The 21,950-nt window shown below is 42.6% G+C and overlaps 1 protein-coding gene across 1 annotated transcript in view; it reads right to left on the bottom strand.

The window, feature by feature from the left end:
- LOC126198832 (vascular endothelial growth factor receptor 1-like) overlaps positions 1 to 21,950 on the bottom strand; it is a 308,538-nt gene that overhangs the window by 222,154 nt on the left and 64,434 nt on the right. Inside the window, exon 2 of the mRNA XM_049935411.1 lies at positions 15,644 to 15,789. Coding sequence (XP_049791368.1) covers positions 15,644 to 15,789 — 146 coding nt within the window. The remainder of the gene's footprint in view (positions 1 to 15,643; positions 15,790 to 21,950) is intronic.

Genomic DNA, 21,950 nt, shown 5'->3' with positions numbered 1-21,950 from the left:
ATATACAAAACAAAAGTTCAGCCCACGTAAGACAGAATCGATAAACCTCTACCAGGTTTGAGCAGCATTATACAGGCCAAAGGTCATAAACTTGCTTTCATACAACCCAAATGGCATAATAATAGTGGTCTTTGGAATGCCATTTGTTGCCACAGGAATCTGGGAATATGCTTTTGCACAGTCTATAACACTGAATATAGCAGCTCCATGCAGTGCATGGCTATAGTCTTTTAGTAGTGGCACTGGGTAGCAATCAGGCACGGTCCGTGAGTTGAGCGCTCTGTAATCGCCACACGGGCGCCAGGATTTTCCCTTTTTGGGTACTAAATTCAGTGCAGATGATCATAGACTACTTGAGGGTCAGATGATACCTTCTTGTAACATCATGTTGAATTCTGTTTTAGCATTGGCAAGGCGTTCTGGAGCCAATCATCTTGGCAGGCAAGGCACAGTCCGTAGTTTTTATGTGGTGGACCATATCGTGCAATACTTGCTGTGACACGCATGGAGGCCTTGTTAAGGTCAGGAACTCATGCAGCAGCAGACGATACTCCTCATCTGCAACCTGTATAACCTTGATGTTGTATGTTCTGGCATCACAATGGTACCCAGTGGTTGTGAGTCCAGTAACACTGTCTATTAGGCGGGAATTCGCTACATCCGATAGGAGCTTATAGTGAGCTAATAAATCGGCACCGATTATTGCTTTGGCCACGTCTGCTACAGTAAAGACCCATGTGAATTAACGGCAGAGCCCCAAATGCAATTCTTCACACTGTGTGCCATACTTTGCAATTGCTGAATTATTTGCGGTAGACAAGCTAAATGCAGTGGATGGCATGCAACAGTGCAGTGATGATCTGGGCAGGATACTAAGGTTGGACCCTGTGTTTATTAAATACTTCTGGCCTGATACTCTGTCAGTAAGAATAGGTGCCGGATGATGTAGTTGAGCAGTCGGTGGCACCTACGTCCAACCACCATTTGCATTTGAGTAGGCACAGGGGCTACTGCACTTTCTAGCCTGCTCACCAAATCTTCTGTGGTATCAACAAGTGGTCAGACCAGCATCTGATATAGATTAAGTCGAGGAATGGCTCCTAGATCATTTGCGGCTACGTCCTTCTACATCTACATCTACATCTACATGACTACTCTGCAATTCACATTTAAGTGCTTGGCAGAGGGTTCATTGAACCACAATCATACTATCTCTCTACCATTCCACTCCCGAACAGCACGCGGGAAAAACAAACACATAAACCTTTCTGTTCGAGCTCTGATTTCTGTTATTTTATTTTGATGATGATTCCTACCTATGTAGGTTGGGCTCAACAAAATATTTTCGCATTCGGAAAAGAAATGACTTCCATCCCAACTCGCGTATCATATCTGCCACACTCACTCCCCTATTGCGTGATAATACAAAACAAGCTGCCCTTTTTTGCACCCTTTCAATGTCCTCCGTCAGTCCCACCTGGTAAGGATCCCACACCGCGCAGCAATATTCTAACAGAGGAGGAACAAGTGTAGTGTAAGCTGTCTCTTTAGTGGACTTGTTGCATCTTCTAAGTGTCCTGCCAATGAAATGCAACCTTTGGCGCACCTTCCCCACAATATTATCTATGTGGTCTTTCCAACTGAAGTTGTTCGTGATTTTGACACCAGGTACTTAGTTGAATTGACAGCCTTGAGAATTGTACTATTTATCGAGTAATCGAATTCCAATGGATTTCTTTTGGAACTCATGTGGATCACCTCACACTTTTCATTATTTAGCGTCAACTGCCACCTGCCACACCATACAGCAATCTTTTCTAAATCACTTAGCAACTGATACTGGTCTTCGGATGACCTTACTAGATGGTAAATTACAGCATCATCTGCAAACAACCTAAGAGAACTGCTCAGATTGTCACCCAGGTCATTTATATAGATCAGGGACAGCAGAGGTCGCAGGACGCTTCCCTGGGGAACACCTGATATCACTTCAGTTTTACTCGATGATTTACCTTCTATTACTACGAGCTGCGACATTCCTGACAGGAAATCACGAATCCAGTCGCACAACTGAGACGATACCCCATAGGCCCGCAGCTTGATTAGAAGTCGCTTGTGAGGAACGGTGTCAAAAGCTTTCCGGAAATCCAGAAATACGGAATCAACCTGAGATCCCCTGTCAATAGCGGCCATTACTTCGTGTGAATAAAGAGCTAGCTGCATTGCACAAGAACGATGTTTTCTGAAACCATGCTGATTACGTATCAATAGATCATTCCCTTCGAGGTGATTCATAATGTTTGAATACAGTATATGCTCCAAAAACTTACTGCAAAGTGACCTCAATGATATAGATCTGTAGTTCGATGGATTACTCCTACTGCCCTTCTTAAACACTGGTGCGACCTGCGCAATTTTCCAATCTGTAGGTACAGAACTATCGGTGAGTGAGCGGTTGTATATGATTGCTAAGTAGGGATCTATTGTATCAGCGTAATCTGAAAGGAACCTAATCAGTATACAATCTGGACCTGAAGACTTGCCCTTATCAAGTGATTTGAGTTGCTTTGCAACCCCTAAGGTATCTACTTCTAAGAAACAAATGCTAGCATCTGTTCATGTTTCAAATTCTGGAATATTCCATTCATCTTCCCTGGTGAAGGAATTTTGGAAAACTGTGTTCAATAACTCCACTTTAGCGGCACAGTCGTCGGTAACAGTACCATCGGCACTGCGCAGCAAAGATATTGACTGCGTCTTGCCACTTGTGTACTTAACATACGACCAGAATTTCTTTGGATTTTCTACCAAATTTCGAGACAATGTTTCGTTGTGGAACCTATTAAAGGCATCTCGCATTCAAGTCCGTCCCAAATTTTGCGCGTCTGTAAATTTTAGCCAATCTTCGGGATTTCGCGTTCTTCTGAACTTCGCATGCTTTTATCCGTTGTCTCTGCAACAGTGTTTGGACCTGTTTTGTGTACCATGGGGGATCAGTTTCATCTCTTACCAATTTATGAGGTATGAATCTCTCAATTGCTGTTGCTACTATATCTTTGAATTTGGGCCACATCTCGTCTACATTTGCATAGTCAGTTCGGAAGGAATGGAGACTGTCTCTTAGGAAGGCTTCTAGTGACACTTTAACCGCTTTTTTAAATTAAATTATTTTGCGTTTGTTTCTGGTGGATTTGGAAGAAACGGTATTGAGCCTAGCTACAACAACCTTGTGATCACTAATCCCTGTATCAGTCATGATGCTCTCTATTAGCTCTGGATTGTTTGTGGCTAAGAGGTCAAGTGTGTTTTCGCAACCATTTACAATTCGCGTGGGTTCGTGGATTAACTGCTCGAAATAATTTTCGGAGAAAGCATTTAGGACAATCTCAGAAGATGTTTTCTGCCTACCACTGGTTTTGAACAAGTATTTTTGCCAACTTATCGAGGGAAGGTTGAAGTCCCCACCAACTATAACCGTATGAGTGGGGTATTTATTTGTTAAGAGACTCAAATTTTCTCTGAACTGTTCAGAAACTATATCATAGGAGTCTGGGGGTCAGTAGAAGGAGCCAATTATTAACTTAGTTCGGCTGTTAAGTATAACCTCCACCCATAGCAATTTGCACGGAGTATCTACTTCGACTTCACTACAAGATAAACCACTACTGACAGACACAAACACTCCACCACCAATTCTGCCTAATCTATCTTTCCTGAACACCGTCTGAGACTATGACCTTCTTGTGACAACAATGTGCCAATCCGTGCACCCAGTGCATCAACTTTGGCGGACAGAGCATTGTAATCTGCGTGTGAAATGGGAAGGGCCACAGACATGACACTACCAGACATTGTCACAGGACTAACCTATTGATCTGGGGTGATGGCATCTGTGATGCAGTTGGCCAGTTCCACAACAGAGTCCAGGGACATCTCTGTCTGTGATGCGATGATCACCTTTATCTGCAGCGGCAGACAGCTTCTCCATAGCATACGCAGAAGATTGCTGGGCACTGTTCCGATGTCCATCTTGCTGTGGAGATGATGCAGGTACTGAGATGGTTTTCTGCAGCCTATATCTTCCTGAGTCAGCACTTGTCTGATACAGTCTTCCTGCAATGCTCCAACTCTATGAATAAGCTCAGTTTTTAATCTTTCGTATGCATTCTCGGTCAGTGGTGCTGTGATTATATCTTGAACTTTGGGAGCATAGCATTGCTTGAGCTGACTCACTATTAATGCGAACTTAGTCGCATCCACTGTAATTCCAGCATAGCAAAAGCTGGCCTCAACCTGGGCGAACCACAGAACTGGATTATGTGGCCAAAACGGTGGGAGGCGAACAGCCAGTCTCAATACTGCAGGCGATTCCATTCTGTAATCAATTGTGTTGCAGGACCGGTTTTCTCAGCACGAATCACATTGGGCTCACCACTGATGGGTATATTTTTGTCATGTAGAACTACCCATACTTAATAAATATTCAAACATGCACTGAGAATATACTTGAACAGTTTATTACTTGGTATTACAGAAAAAGAAGCACAGTTGCTATAGTTAACTTGTAACAACAAAACAGTAACCAAGGAACAGAATAAACCTAAAAACAAAAGCTATAACTCCAAGGAGTAGGCAACAACATTATTCAGCACTCCAAGCAGTGGATTCAAACTTGGTGGTTTACGCCATTCATTTTTTACCGTGCAGTCACTGAATTTGTGACAGAACTGTATCTATGGATGGCGCAAACAGAACTAACATGTGCAGACACAGTAGTTAATGTGAGTAGTGGTCACTACATGCTTATAGCGTTGGCAACAATGAAAACAATAAATGAAAATGGTCCAATGACGACATATATAATTTCGCTTACCTTACTCGTCATTGATATCTTCATTCTGGACAACTCTGGGTGATATGTATACTGCCGGTAGAAGTCCTTTTTTTCCATAGTCTGTGTTGCAGTCTAGCAATATCTCTTAAGAAAATTGACAAAGTTTCACAGGTAAGTTTTATACCACGTAAGTGCAAACTGTGGAAGTAGAAGTATTGAAAGATCTACAGTGCATCTTGGTCTCCTGTTCGTCCTTCCCTCTGGATGGATGATTTCTGGGATTTCCATAATCATTCGATGCTCTGTGTGTGCACAGACGGGTCATCAGAAAATGCAAATTCAACAAAATAGTTAACAAACTCATGGTGAAACCTTTCTTCCTTTAAAGTGTTGTCCGATTTCCATCCATCTGTAATGACTTTGGTGCCAGTCATGATAAAGTTCTTAATAAGAGACACTAAAGTTTGTTTGGTCCTGGAATACACTTCCACAATGAAACATTTTCTTGAGTCTCTTTCAATGCATCCGAATACCCTAATCTGTTCAGTTTAGTTCTTGAGAAGTCATCCTTTCACGTATTTTCAAGTTATGTATGACCCATCTATTTCTTCAATCTTGTTGACACTACCTATTGGACTACTGTCATTAGTCACAATGACTTAACACACCGTAACAGTCACAAGCAATATCTTTCGACAGTCCAGTTTCCAGCGCTGTGTTTTCCAGTTTGTAATCTTTAATCGGGCAGGAAACCTAAATGATGCTCTGCTGTATTGTCAGTTCAGAATTAACAAACTGTGTGTTTTTCCTTATACTTGTTCTTTCTGACATTTGCTACAATACAGCTGTAACGGGAACTCACAATTGCTACTTTTTGAATCAAGTTTGATGTAGTTCTCCCCATAACCATCTACACACTTTCTAGTGTCTTGACTTGGTAGAAGATGGTACTCTTAATGGGAGTCCAAACAATTTTTGATGGTACTCAATCTAGCAATCAAATCATGCCTCACGGCAACTGGCCTGACCTGATCTTGAAGCTGTGGCTGCAGCTGGTGATGCCCAGTCATCTCATTATCTAGCATGGACCTAGCATTGGGGTGATGCTACTGGACTCTGAATGAATCTGCCTCAAAATTCACAGACATTTATGTGGCTCTGAGGTGCATTTTTATCCAGCTCCCTGTCACATAGCTCACAACATGGGTATTGCCCTGGTGTGGTGACACTGCCCTGTCCACTTTGGCTATTACTGCAGCATGGTGCAGGTTTCGCCAAGCACACAGCTGGCCCATCTCACAGTCCTTTTGCATATTTTTAGCCCTGATCAACACGTTGCCACACTGTGCTTACCATCCTGTGGTTTACAGTGGCTTCCTTACAAATTTCTCTAAAAACTGCACAGTGACACTACATGGTAGACAGGTATACTCTGTTCGTAGAACAGAACTGATACATGTTCTGTCACTGACCACTGGCTGCATCTCTCAAGCATCTGGTGTAAGACTACTGGAAGTAAGTCTTACACATATTAGGCTTCTTGTTGTGAATGAAACTCACACAATATAGAGAATCTTAAGTTTGTTTGCTGACCACTGTGCTAAACACTTAATCCATATAGTTCTAGTATCAAATCTCACTGGACTGTTGGTTTTGAAGTACCTGCCAGTCATGCCATTAAGGACCACTATACAGTATTTGCCACACACAATAAACACTTAAAGATAGTGTCACAGAGCTGAAAAATATCTGAGACAGTGTAATTAACTTTCTATCAATAATAGAGCCACACAAAATCAAGCATGCCTTGACAATATTTTTGTCAATTTTAAAACTGCAGCAGAATTGGGAGATGTGACAATATTTCCATTTCCAGATCATAATTCTGTATTGCCTTAGCTACCATGACAGGTAAACGCAGTTTGGTGACCTATAGTTCATAATAAGATGTACGAAAAAGGCTTGAGAGAAGGGCTAACTGTGCTCAAAAAAACCTACACCACACAGCAGTAATAGCCATGGGGGGCAGGATGATTCACCACACTGATGAAAGACCAATGTTGTGAGCTAGATGACCAGCAGTCGCATAATAGTGCAACAGATGCACCTCAGAGCCATATAAATAGCTGTGAACTGTAAGGCAGATTAATCCAGAATCCAGCAGCACCACCATAATGCCAGGGTCCTGCTAGGAGACGAGATGACTGGGCGCCACCAGCTGCAGCCATGGGTTCAAGACAGGGTCGGGCCAGTTGCATCCTGCTCTGAGTATTCTTTTGGGAAAAGGTGCCACAGTGACGCTAACCAGCTGTCTGTGCCTCTGGTCACCAGACAGTTGCCAGGGAGCAGCAGCTCATGTCCTGTGCATAGCAGTCTTCACTTGTCTCCACGATGGACCCGAGCCGAGCCTGAGTCACCAGGTTCTGCAGTGAAATGCAGTTACAGCAGAAAATGGAGAATGCTGCTGATGTCAGGGACTTGGCTGACTGTCAGACCACAAGCCACTGCTCAGCCTTATGTCAGCAATGCCTATGCATGCATCCAGTGCAGAGACCAGCCACCTGCTAACCATCTCCGGCCTAAGATGGAGTGGTGTGATTCTGCTTTACATTACTCATGATTCAATGTGTACCTGAAGTTTAATAAAACATTTATCTTTACCACCCGTGTGTCACTGGACCCACAGACCCATCACTCCACCACTCAGCTTACTGAGTGCTGTTTGCACTCTGCAGTATCTAAATTATATAAGTAGGTTCTGTTCCGATAAGACTAATGTAACTAGGCATGTCCCAAAAGTTGGGATCTCCAGATCTGTCATTAACAATAAAATTTTCAGATCTTTTAAGTCCCTTGCTGATGGAGACTGCCTTGGCCAATGTTACGGTGACACACATTATACTTTAAGTACTGTGTCAGGAAAGATAATATTTGATGGGTTTCTTAATCCACTTTTGACACAATTTAATGAGAGCTTTCCATAAACAAATGCAAATTAATTGGACAATGGAACATCCAGGATGGAATGTAACAATATTATTATGAAAGGGATAGTTGCCACTCACCATATAGTGGAGATGCTGAGTCGCAGATAGGCACAACAAAAAGATTGTCAGAAAATGAGCTTTCAGCCAACAAGGCCTTCATTGGAGATAGAAAACACACACACACACACACACACACACACACACACACACACACACACACACACACACGACTGCAATCTCTGGCTGCTGACGCCAATATATTTTTATAATATTGTTTCAAAATAATTGCCAAAGCCTTGGAAACCATGGTTCCAAACAACCAAAATAAAACTAAATGTCTGGCCACTTTGAAAAACCATGTTATGCTGTTGTATAGCATGTCTAATAGTCTGAAGACTGACCATGCAAGATTATCCTGTGTTAAATGTAGTAATGAGTATGAAAATGCCATTGTGGAAGCTAAAAAGCACATAATTGCAGCACTGTAGAGAATTCCACTGTTGTTGTTGTTGTCTTCAGTCCTGAGACTGGTTTTATGCAGCTCTCCATGCTACTCTATCATGTGCAAGCTTCTTCATCTCCCAGTACTTACTGCAACCTACATCCTTCTGAATCTGCTTAGTGTTTTCATCTCTTGGTCTCCATCTATGATTTTTACCCTGCACGCTGCCCTCCAATGCTAAATTTGTGATCCCTTGATGCCTCAGAACATGTCCTACCAACCGGTCCCTTCTTCTTGTCAAGTTGTGCCACAAACTCCTCTTCTCCCCAGTTCTATTCAACACCTCCTCATTAGTTATGTGATCTACCCACCTAATCTTCAGCATTCTTCTGTAGCACCACATTTCGAAAGCTTCTATTATCTACTTGTCCAAACTATTTATCGTCCATGTTTCACTTCCATACATGGCTACATTCCATACAAATACTTTCAGAAACGACTTCCTCACACTTAAATCTATACCCGATGTTAACAAATATCTCTTCTTCAGAAATGCTTTCCTTGCCATTGCCAGTCTACATTTTATATCCTCTCTACTTCGACCATCATCAGTTATTTTGCTCCCCAAATAGCAAAACTCCTTTACTACTTGAAGTGTCTCATTTCCTAATCTAATACCCTCAACATCACCCGACTTAATTCGACTACATTCCATTATCCTCATTTTGCTTTTGTTGATGTTCATCTTATATCCTCCCTTCAAGACACCATCCATTCCGTTCAACTTCTCTTCCAAGTCCTTTACTGTCTCTGATATAATTACAATGTCATCGGCGAACCTCAAAGTTTTTATTTCTTCTCCATGGATTTTAATACCTACTCCGAATTTTTCTTTTGTTTCCTTTACTGCTTGCTCAATATGCAGATTGAATAACATCGGGGACAGGATACAAACCTGACTCACTCCCTTCCCAACCACTGCTTCCCTTTCATGTCCCTTGACTCTTATAACTGCCATCTGGTTTCTGTACAAATTGTAAATAGCTTTTCGCTCCCTGTATTTTACCCCTGCCACCTTCAGAATTTGAAAGAGAGTATTCCAGTCAACATTGTCAAAAGCTTTCTCCAAGTCTACAAATGCCAGAAATGTAGGTTTGCCTTTCCTTAATCTAGCTTCTAAGATAAGTCGTAGAGTCAGTATTGCCTCACGTGTTCCAACATTTCTGCAGAATCCAAACTGATCTTCGCCGAGGTCGGCTTCTACCAGTTTTTCCATTCATCTGTAAAGAATTTGTGTCAGTATTTTGCAGCTGTGACTTATTAAACTGGTAGTTTGGTAATTTTCACATCTGTCAACACCTGCTTTCTTTGGGATTGGAATTATTATATTCTTCTCGAAGTCTGAGGGTATTTCGCCTGTCTCATACATCTTGCTCACCAGATGGTAGAGTTTTGTCAGGACTGGCTCTCCCAAGGCTGTCAGTAGTTCTAATGGAATGTTGTCTACTCCTGGGACCTTGTTTCAACTCAGGCCTTTCAGTGCTCTGTCAACTGTTCACGCACTATCGTATCTCCCATTTCATCTTCATCTACATCCTCTTCCATTTCCATAATATTGTCCTCAAGTACATCACCCTTGTATAGACCCTCTATATACTCCTTCCACCTTTCTGCTTTCCCTTCTTTGCTTAGAACTGGGCTTCCATCTGAGCTCTTGATATTCATACAAGTGGCTCTCTTTTCTCCAAAGGTCTCTTTAATTTTCCTGTAGGCAGTATCTATCTTACTCCTAGTGAGATAAGCCTCTACATCCTTACCTTTGTGCTCTAGCCATCCCTGCTTAGCCATTTTACACTTCCTGTCGATCTCATTTTGGAGACGTTTGTATTCCTTTTTGGCTGCTTCATTTACTGCATTTTGATATTTTCTCCTTTCATCAATTAAATTCAATATTTCTTCTGTTACCCAAGGATTTCTACGAGCCCTCGTCTTTTTACCTACTTCATCCTCTGCTGCCTTCACTACTTCATCCCTCAGAGCTACCCATTCTTCTTCTACTGTATTTCTTTCCCCCATTCCTGTCAATTGTTCCGTTATGCAATCCCAGAAACTCTGTACAACCTCTGGTTTAGTCAGTTTATCCAGGTCACATCTCCTTAAATTCCCACCTTTCTGCAGTTTCTTCAGTTTTAATCTACAGTTCATAACCAATAGATTGTGGTCAGAGTCCACATCTGCCCCTGGAAATGTCTTACAATTTAAAACCTGGTTCCTAAATCTCTGTCTTACCATTATATAATCTATCTGATACCTTCTAGTATCTCCAGGATTCTTCCATGCATACAACCTTCTTTTATGATTCCTGAACCAAGTGTTAGCTATGATTAAGTTATGCTCTGTGCAAAATTCTACCAGACGGCTTCCTCTTTCATTTCTCTCCCCCAATCCATATTCACCCACTATGTTTCCTCCTCTCCCTTTTCCTACTTTCAAATTCCTGTCACACATGACTATTAAATTTTCATCTCCCTTCACTACCTGAATAATTTCTTTTATCTTATCATACATTTCATCAATTTCTTCATCATCTGCAGAGCTAGTTGGCATATAAACTTGTACTACTGCAGTAGGCATGGGCTTCATGTCTATCTTGGTCACAATAATGCATTCACTATGCTGTTGATAGTAGCTTACCCGCACTCCTATTTTTTATTCATTATTAAACCTACTCCTGCATTACCCCTATTTGATTTTGTATTTATAACGCTGTATTCACCTGACCAAAAGTCTTGTTCCACCTGCCACCGAACTTCACTAATTTCCACTATGTCTAACGTCAACCTATCTATTTCCCTTTTTAAATTTTCTAACCTACCTGACTGATTAAGGGATCTGACATCCCACGCTCCGACCCGTAGAACGCCAGTTTTCTTTCTCCTGATAACGACGTCCTTTTGAGTAGTCCCCGCCCGGAGTTCCGAATGGGGGACTATTTTACCTCCGGAATATTTTACCCAAGAGGACACCATCATCATTTAACCATACAGTAAAGCTGCATGCCCTCGGGAAAAATTATGGCTGTAGTTTCCCCTTGCTTTCAGCCATTCGCAGTACCAGCACAGCAAGGCCATTTTGGTTAGTGTTGCAAGGCCAGATCAGTCAATCATCCAGACTGTTGCCCCTGCAACTACTGAAAAGGCTGCTGCCCCTCTTCAGGAACCACATGTTTGTCTGGCCTCTTAACAGATACCCCTCCGTTGTGGTTGCACCTACAGTACAGCCATCTGTATCGCTGAGGCACGCAAGCCTCCCCACCAACGGCAAGGTCCATGGTTCATTGGGGTAGAATTCCACTAATAAGTGAAAACTGCATGGAAACATAAAGAGTGTTGCTGCAGATGCTAGAGGATTTTTTTGTTAAATCTGTTGAAGAAAGTGAAACTCCTATTATCAAACCTGATATCAATTCACCAGAGTTACTTAAAAAATGGTTACAGTGACATATTTTGTGACATACTAAAGAAGGTGAAGACTGTATTGTGTACTCCTAAACATGTCGTATAAACAAGTATAAATCTGAGGGGCATTTTCCTAATGAGCTTAAAGTGACTCGGGTAGATCCACAGTATGTAAATAGGAAGATATAGATTCCTTTCAAGTCACTGGCTAATTTCTATAGTCCCAGATTTTTTCAAGGTTCTGCAGTGTGTAACTTACCAACAGTTAACTGTTTTCTTTGTACATTTAGGAATAATTAGCGTAACAGACTCTGTAGTCAAATATTTATATCGAGTGATTCATGATAAAAGCTTTGCTCAAGAAACTTTTTCGTCTGCGTAGGGTACACACTACTTCTGGAAATAGAGATAACTGCATTAAACTATTAAAATCTAATCTACAGAAATGTAAACAAGTTATAAGTGTTGGCAAAGAAATGTCCAGTATAGAGCAAGTTAAGGTAGGTGTTCCAAACGGATCTGTACTACGCCCTTTCTCATTCCCAATACTGATTAATGATATACCATCATTTATTAAGTCCAGTACAGTGTTGTATGCAGATGATACAATTTTCCTTCCCACTACTAATGATTTTAGTAGCTTTAAAACTTATATTGCAAAGAAAAGGATAGTTGCTACTCGCCTTATAGCGGAGGTGCTGAATTGCAGATGACACAACAAAAAGATTGTCTGAAAGTGACCCTTCAGCCAGAAAGGCCTTCATCAACAATAGGCAAAAAACACACACACACAAACACACACACACACACACACACACACACACATGCCACATGCAAACACAATCACACACACTGACCACAGTCTCTGGCTGTTGGTCCCAGAAGCCAGAGACAGTGATCATGTGTGTGTGTTGCATTTGTTCGTGTGTGTGTGTGTGTGTGTGTGTGTGTGTGTGTGTTTGTGTCTTCTGAATAAGAAATTCCAATCATAAAAGATGGAAACTTATGCTTTAAAGTGAGCAGAATTTTGAAGCTTGTGCTGTAGAAACAGAAATTCATGGGAAATTCATAGTAATAAGCACAGTGCAGAGGCTCCAGCAAATGATCCTGTATTACTTAAGAAACAATTAGATGTGTTGTAGTATCGATAGATGAGGTGGCACAAATACAAGCAGGTATCTACAAAAAGGTGCTGCAAGGCAGGTTGGACTGTGTCAGTCTCATAATGACACAGTTGCAGTATTTTAGGGCTTGACGAACAAAGATATTGTGTGATCTGTGTGCCTGCAGGGGTGGTATCATGAGGCATGCAGTGTTCTGCTTGACACTGCAAGTGAGCATAGTGGGTTCCTTGTCCATTGACCATTGAGTTCGTGATACAAAGTCTACCAGTAATGTGAGAGGTACACTGTGTTAAATTTCAGCTAAGAAGACATGGAGGTTTTGCCATATATGCTGAATGCATGTCTAAGAGCATCCACAGCAGGGATTCCATCAGATTACCCCCATGACATATGAGTGCTCTTTTAAGTATGCTGTGCTAGCACTCCAATAAGCCATTGCTTTGAGATGCTGTGGTTTGGAAGTGCTGAACACCACACAAGTTACAGAGCTTGATGAAGAGTGCCAATTTGAACTGACGGCCAGTTCTGTGACAAGTCTAGCTGTCAGTGGACACACAGATGTGACAGCCAGTGCTGTTGGTAGAAAACAGTCTTCCACATAACGAATGGGACTCCGGGGAAACCGGCGCTTGTCGTAATCATTAAAATCCTCTTCCTGTAATTTTCATTAATAAATAAAATGCTTAATATGGCTCTTTAACATTATATTATTCACACACACACACACACACACACACACACACACACACACACACACACACACATAATACATCGAGATCGCAATACTGCATGTCTAAAATTGGACATCCTCATCATCCTTCTACATACAAGAGAGTTAGACTGTGTCTGTCTAAAACAAAGTACTGTACAACAAATTGAATGAGAAAGTGTATTTCATTTGTCTGTGCCTTATTACGCATTCATAATTAATGTCTTTGCCAACCCTCTGGTAACTTGGTGTTTCAAATATATGTTTTATAAATATTAATTTTACAGCATCCTGGGGACCTTTCATCATGTACGTACACAGATTCCACCTTCAGTGACACTTTTCAGAGTAAAATACACTGCTGGAAAAAAATTAGTACACCTGGAAACATGTCAATTTTGATCCAGTAATGCTGTATGCCACCCATGGGATAGTAAATGTACTGATAATGGTTTCAGTGTCATACACCAACATATAGAGTAGTGACACAGCTACCAGAGAATGCTCACAGCCACAAGGCTCTGTGTGGTAGCAAACTTGTGAAGCAAGCAGGCAACCATGTCATGGAGACGCTTGTAAGACCTGCTGTGGCAGATCGTACAAATACTACAGCACAGATAAGAGGGCTTGAGAGGCCAGACGTGTCAGCAAGAACTACTGCAAACTGGACATTAGCATTGGGAATACAGGCACGCACATGTATAGCCCATATTTCACTAATTCCACAGCACTGACATGCATGGCTCAGATGGTGCCAACAGAGCATCAGTTGGAAGATGGAAGGGTGCACCATGATCTTCGGCAATGAAAGCAGATTCTGCCTGCATGCAAGTGATGGTCATTTGCACATGCACTGTAGACTTGGTGAGCACTGTATCACAGAGTGCATTCGTCCAAAACACAATGGCCCCAACTCAGGTCTTATGGTGGGGTGCAGCAAGCTACAGCTCTTGTTCACCTTTGGTGTTTCTGGAGGGGACACTAACCAGCATTTGGTACATGTAGAATGTTGTTAGGTTCATCCTTTTGCCATTATTGCAACAGGAAGATAATGTGTTGTTCCAACAGGATAATGCTCAACCATACAGTGCCCATGAAACTCAATGTGCTCTGAAAGATGTGCAGCAACTTCTATGGGCAGCATGGTCTCCACACTTGTTTCCAATTGAGCATGTGTGGACAAGAAGTAATTTGTGCAACTCATCAACCAACAAGTCTTGTAGAACTACATGAATAGGTTGAGAAAGCACTGAATAAAATATCCGAGGACAGTATTCACCTCACCAAATACTGATGTAGGTGTTACAGCATGGTTGTATACTTGGTACCTCAGAATCTCTTGTGCTATTGATCTGTAGATGTAATCATTTGATGTATTCCATAAGCACTGTTGCAAAAATAAATCTTGAGTGAACTGGAAACCTCTAAAATGGTCTAGGAACTTTTTTTCTCTCCAGTTTATTTATTCCACATGGGCATACCAATGCAAAACAAAACTACACAATTTTGCTTAATAACCATAGTGTAATTACTAGACAAACAACCATAGCCAGTCAGCCACATTGCTGCACATGGGTGATTCGTTTCATCACAAGCAATTCAGCAGTTTGTTTTATGGGCAATCTTCGATCGACCACTGTGATCTGCAATTTTTGACCACTGTGATCTGTGATTTGCTTACAGATGTGTGATCTATAGTCAGATCATGCAAACTGGCATCGACTGCTATCTGTGGCTTGTGTGTGAGGCTCCATAAACAGAAACATCTCAAGAATCATGCTTGCTAGCTCTTTAATCTGATTTATTATTTTGGCATCTGGAAACTTAATTCATCTGATGGTACCTCATATTAATCTGAAGCTTATTTCTGAGATGCCTTCCTCTGCTCTGGTTGTTCTTTTTTACTAGTTTCTATTTTTAATAATTGCAGTTACAGACAAGTGATAAAAAGGAAGAGGATGCAGCTCTGTTTGTCATCTTCATCAGTAATTATGAAAGATAATAACTTCTGTTTCAAATTCCACTTAATCAATAAGGCCCCTCTTGTGTGCAAAGGCAGAAAAGAAATGTAGACTTTATTTGAACTTACCGAAATGTTGGGGTAGGTCCAGATTACAGGAGTATCACCCTTGCATGTTATAGTATAATTTTCACCAGGGTTTACTACTATTTCTGAGAGATTTGTAGACGTTATTACAGGAGACTCGCTGCTTCTATGAGAGGCGTCAGATAGCTCTGTAAGAGAAATAGTAATGTTAATTATGTCTGTTCAAATGCAATTACTACATTGAAGACATGGAGCTTTATGTAGCACTATGAGCAATGGCCATAATCTAAATGTCCCTTACATGCAGTTCCATTTAAAGTGTTCCCTTGGAAACTGGTTGAGATGGCCTTACGCTCACTGCCATTAGCAATTCCTGTCTGGTTTTTGTCTGTCTATTATTGACAATGTGTGACATTCATTTCTGGTTCCTGTCAGTGAGGATCTTTTAAGGACCACTGTTTTTATGCCATGTTACATGACTATAAGTGTTACACTATTCCTTACAGACACACTGGACAGTTTACACAGATACACCAATAAATCAGGTAACTTTATTCATGGTGTGGTCATCCACACATCCAAATGAAACAGCTCCTTTTTGGCATGCTCCACACATGTTACTGTGCTCATTCTACAAAACTGACTGGCACGCACACAGCACTTCACAGTGTGGATAAGGAAATATGAACTTTCTTACATTACTCTCTGATATTTATAAGGTGCTCTGTATTCAGTCAGTGCCATTCAATGTTTTTTTTTTATTATGACATGTTCACTGCACAGGCATTATTGACAGCAATAATATTTGTTTTTATACTAACATTTCTATCATTAAGTATTGACAGATGAAAAAAAATAATGTTCTGGAAAATTTCAAAAACATGAAGGATTTTTGGAGATATTACATGTTTTTCGATGATTTTATAACTGCCATGGTATTAAGTTGAAGTTTTACAAGAAACATGTAACTGAAATATGAGACACAAAACACTTTCATTAGGTTAGGCTTCTCTGTTTAAAATTTGGGTTGAGTAATTTCAGAAGAAACTGGTGGGATGAAATTTTTAGTAGCATCAGTTTAGATTACTTACCTTGTGGTTCTGACTTACAGTGTTGAAATTCTAATACCTTATGAATTTGAGAAATTAACAATGTTGTGTGGCTTTTGATTATTGTATCAAATATTTTAGCCACATCCTCTACTCAAGGAAAGTGCTGTATCCAGTGATTACAATGGAACATCAATTGTTTGCTCAGCAGAGCAGAGATGCATGCTCTGTACAGCACTGTAGGAGTGGGGCACTGCAAAAAGTACTATGCCTCTTGCTGTTAACTAACATCAACCAGCAAACCACTGCCTATATCTACAGAGAAATGTAGGAACACACAAGGCAATATCAACCCTACACTTTATTCTAGAAGAGAGCACTCTGTCTTCAGGCCGCAAGTGGCCCATCCGGACCATCCGACAGCCTTGTCATCCTCGGCTGAGGATGTGGAAAGGAGGGGCATGTGGTCAGCACACCACTCTCCCAGTTGTTATACTTTTTTTTGACTGGAGTCACTACTATTTGATTGAGTAGCTACTCAATTGGCATCACGAGGCTGAGTGCACCCTGAAAAATGGCAGCAGCACATGACAGCTGGGAGGGTCACCCATCCAAGTGCTGGCCACACCCGACAGCGCTTAACTTCGGTGATCTGACAGGAACCAGCGTATCCACTGCGGTAAGGCTGTTGCCCATCGTAGAAGAAAGGCAAACCTTATTTTATAATAGCACTTGTAGATTTAGAGAAAGCTTTTTATGGTATTGGCTGGACTATACTCTCTGAAATTGTGGAGGTAACAGGGATAAAATACATGGAGCAAAAGGTTATTTTGAACTTGCATAGAAATTAAACTGCAGTTGCAAAGAGTTGAAGAACATGAAACGGAAGCATTAGCTGTGAAGGGAATGAGATAGGGTTGTCAGAACAGTCCTGTGTTGTAGCCTATCCCCAATGTTATTCACTCTGTACACTGAGCACACAGCAGAGGGAACCAAGGAGAAATCTGGAACTGGAATTCATGTTCAGAGAGAAGAAGTAAAACCTTTGAGGTTTGCCAGTGACATTGTAGTTTTGTCAGAGATGGCAAGGGACATGGAAGAGCAGTTGAACAGAATGGACAGAATCTTGAAAAGAGCTTATAAGATGCACATCAATGAAAGGGCAAATCATGGGATCTCACCCTCACTCCAGTTGCAGTTGAAATTGGCAGGGATGTGACATTGGCAATCTGCCAACAGATATTTGAACATTTGGCCACGGATGCATTCTGGCTCTGGATAATGATGATGATGATGGTTGGTTTGTGGGGCGCTTAACTGTGCGGTTATCAGCGCCCGTACAAATTCCCAACCGCCACTTTGACTAATGATGATGAAATGATGAGGACAACACAAACACCCAGTCATCTTGAGTCAGGTGAAAATCCCTGACCCTGCTGGGAATCGAACCTGGGACCCCGTTCTCAGGAAGCGAGAATGTGACTGCGAGACCACGAGCTGCAGACTCTGGCTCTGGAGCCATGTCAGGGAAAAGGTCTATGCACCGAGAAAATCCCATTCACTAAATGGAGCATTATATGGCTCCAACTGATATGTAGTGAAAGGTAAGTGAATTGACTCTTCATGCTGCCTGAGGAAACGAAATGCAGGCTGATAATTCTCAGATGCATAGGCTCAAGCATAGCACATAGCAAAATGTTCAGTGATAGCATTTGGGTAATTTTAGGCAACACATTACTCATGGAGACACCAGGTAAATCTGTGATGGGCTAGTGTCCACAGAGGCATTGAACATAAGCCCAAACCTGTGAAGGAGGAGTACGTGGTCTGCTGGTAGACACACACTGTTCCCAGATTTCATGTTTCTGTCTTGTTACTAGGTGGTGGATCAAAACGTGGAGCTTTTTGAAGACAATGAGGTACTCCATTGATGGATGTCACTTATGGCATTGGAGAACCTGTCTGTGATCTTTAATGGTCATGGTGATTTTGGAAGTCCATCAGGATATTATTGTCTGATGCAGGGGATCCTGAGGAATAGGAGATTGCTAAGTGTGCTACCAATAGAATAGCTCCATTTTATTTTTATTTTTTTTTTATGATGCAAGAAACAACTGGAGTCAAACATGCAAAAGTCAAAACTATAGGACACAAACACAGAGAGGAGGGAAATGACTACACGTCAGTCCCAATGAACAGAACAGGAGATAGCTAAAAACAGGCACGTGGAAAAAGGGCTAAAAAAATATCATACAAAACCAGTGGTCCAAAACTAAAAATTATATGGTCTTCACCATATTGCCTCAGTGGATAAAAAGTAAAATTCTGTCGAAAGCCCGCCCATCATTCGCTAAAACGGCTGATAAATCAAATGGCAAACCCAAGCTGGAATGTAAATGGTTAAAAAAAAAAAGGGCATTCCAGCAGGAAGTGGCAGACAGTTAAAATTTGGGCGCAATGCGTACAGAGTGGTGGGATAGCACCACTGAGAAAATGACGATGGCTAAAAAGGCAGTGCCCAATATGCAGCCGCGTTAAAATAATCTCCTCCCTGCGGGAGGGCTGAGAGGAGGTTGTCCAAGGCACCAGGAGAGGCTAAATAAGCCGAAGCTTATTCCTGTGAAGGGATGAACATTTGTGATGCCAAAGGGACACCACCTCATGACAGACAGCAACACAGTGATCATCGGAGGGAATATAGGTACTTGCAGGATGAGGTATGAGGACTACAGCCTTGGCAGCAGTGTCAGCAGCCTCATTTCCTGGCAGACCGATATGACCAGGGACCCACAGAGACATGACATTAGCTCTACCGAGAGTGAGCAAGTGACAATTTTCCTGGACCCTCTGCACTAAGGTGTGAGCGGTGTACAGCGCACAGAGACTTCGGAAGTCGCTGAGTGAGTCTGAACAGAGGATACAATTGGGAATGCTGTGTCACCGGATGAACTCTGTGACTTGATACAAGGCGAAAAGCTTGGCTGTAAATATTGAGGAATGTGCCAGAAGCTGATATCTAAAGACAGGGGTGTCAATGATGAAGGCACATCTGACCCCATGGTCAGTCCAAGAGCCATCAGTGTATACAAAGGTACTATCATGAAGTTCCATGCGAAGGTCATGAAACTGAAGGTGATAGACCGAGACTGGAGTAGTGTCCTTAGGAAGCGAATGAAGGCCGAGGTTAACATGGGCCGCTTCACGAAACCAAGGTGGTGGAGGGTTCGTACCCACTGGGAAGGTTGCAGGTACCGTGAAGTTATGCTGCCATAGCAAGTGCAAATGCGGACTCCAGGAGGTAACAGAAGAGGGACAAGCCCCATACCGACGATCGAAGGAATCATTAAAGAAGGAGGCATAGGAGGGGTGGCCACACATGGCAGATAAAAGGCATGCGTACCTGCTGAGGAGAAAGTCACGGCGGTAGGACAGTGGTAGTTCAGCAGCTTCAGCATACGGACTCTCAACCAGGTTGGTGTAAAAGGCACCTGTGGCCAAACAGACACCATGATGATGGATAGTGTTGAGACAGCAAAAAAGGGATGGGCGTGCACATGAATAAACAAAGCACCCATAGTCGAGTTTTGAACTGACTAGGGACCGGTACAAATGGAGGAGGGTGGTTCGATCGGCACCCCAGAAAATACCACTGAGGAGACGTAGGATATTAAGGGACCGCATACAGAGGGCTGCCAGGTAAGATACATCGGAGGACCAAGAGAGTTTCCTAGCGAGCAGGAGCCCCAGGAATTTCGTAGTGTTAACGAACGGAAGGGCAACAGGCCCAAGATGGAGAGATGGTGGGAGAAACTATTTGCTCTGCCAGAAATTCATACAGACGGTTTTGTCAGGGGAAAAGCGAAAGCCATTGTCGATGCTCCAGGCGTGAAGACGATCAAGACAGTGCTGAAGACGCCGCTCAGTGAGACAGGTCCGTGGAGAACTGCAATAGATGACAAAATCATCGACAAAAAGGGAGCTGAAGATGCGCGGTGGGAGACAGGCCATTATAGGGTTAATGGTGATGGCAAGGAGGATGACGCTCAGGACGGAATCCTGAGGCACACCATTTTCTGGATAAAGGTGTCCGACAAGGTAGAACCCACACACACCTTGAAAACTTGGTCTCGAAAAAATGCTTGAAGAAAACAGGGCAGGCTCGCACAGAAGCCCCACATGTAAAGAGCCTGGAAAATACCAGTTCTCCAGCAGGTGTCGTAGGCCTTCTCCAAATCTAAAAACACGACCACAGTCTGGGATTTCCACAGAAAACCATTCATGACATGGGTGGACAAAGTAAAGAGATGGTCAGCTGCAGAACGCCGCGCTCGAAATCCACACTGTGCATTCGTTAGTAAACGGCGAGACTCGAGCCACCACACCAGCCGGGCATGAATCGTAAGTTCCATCACCTTGCAAACGCACCAGGTATGAGAGATGGGGCGGTAGCTAGAAGGAAGGCTTTTGTCCTTACTGGGCTTAGGTATGGGTATGACGGTGGCTTCGTCCCAGCGTCCAGGAAATGTTCCCTCAGACCAGATGCGGTTGTACATGTTAAGCAGAAAATGCTTGCCCAAAAGAGAGAGGTGCTGCAACATCTGAATGTGGATGGCGTCTGATCCTGGGGTGGAGGATCGGGTTGAGCTGAGAGCTTGATCTAGCTCCTTCATAGTAAAGGCGGCATTGTAGCACTCATGATTCTGAGAAGAGAAGGGTATCGCCCAAGCCTCCTCCACCTGTTTCCAATGGATGAAGGCAGGGTGATAGTGGGAGGAGCTCGGATCGTCCGCAAATGGCTGGGGAATGGATCTTGGTTCCAGAGAGCCGTCAGAGCCCACACGACAGAGGAAGGTGTGGAACTGTTAAAAGAACTAGTGAATGAAATCCAACTAGCTCTTTGCTATCCCCAAGAACTCGACAACACTTTGCACGCATCTGTTTATAATGAATGCAGTTTTCCAGCATAGGGTGGCAGTTAAAAATGCAGAGAGCGCATCTCCGTGCGTGAATTGAGTCGCGGCATGCCTCAGTCCACCAAGGGACTGGGACATGACGTGGTAAAAAGGAAGTGCGAGGAATGGAACATTCTGCAGCAGTAAGGATAAGGTTGGTGAGATAGTCCATCTGGTCATCACAGCTGGGGAAATCTTGTTCTTCGAAGGTCGCTAGGGAGATGTAAGGCTGCCAGTCAGCCTTAGTAAGCTGCCGTTTGGGCATGCATACGGATGGGGTAGGAGTCAGCAGACGGAGAACACACGGGAAATAGTCACTTGAGTAGACGTCAAAAAGAAAGGACCCCT

This window comes from Schistocerca nitens, chromosome 8, assembly GCF_023898315.1.
Source record: "Schistocerca nitens isolate TAMUIC-IGC-003100 chromosome 8, iqSchNite1.1, whole genome shotgun sequence".
In the NCBI taxonomy this organism is placed as follows: domain Eukaryota; kingdom Metazoa; phylum Arthropoda; class Insecta; order Orthoptera; family Acrididae; genus Schistocerca; species Schistocerca nitens.
This window is presented reverse-complemented; position numbering and strand designations above follow the sequence as displayed.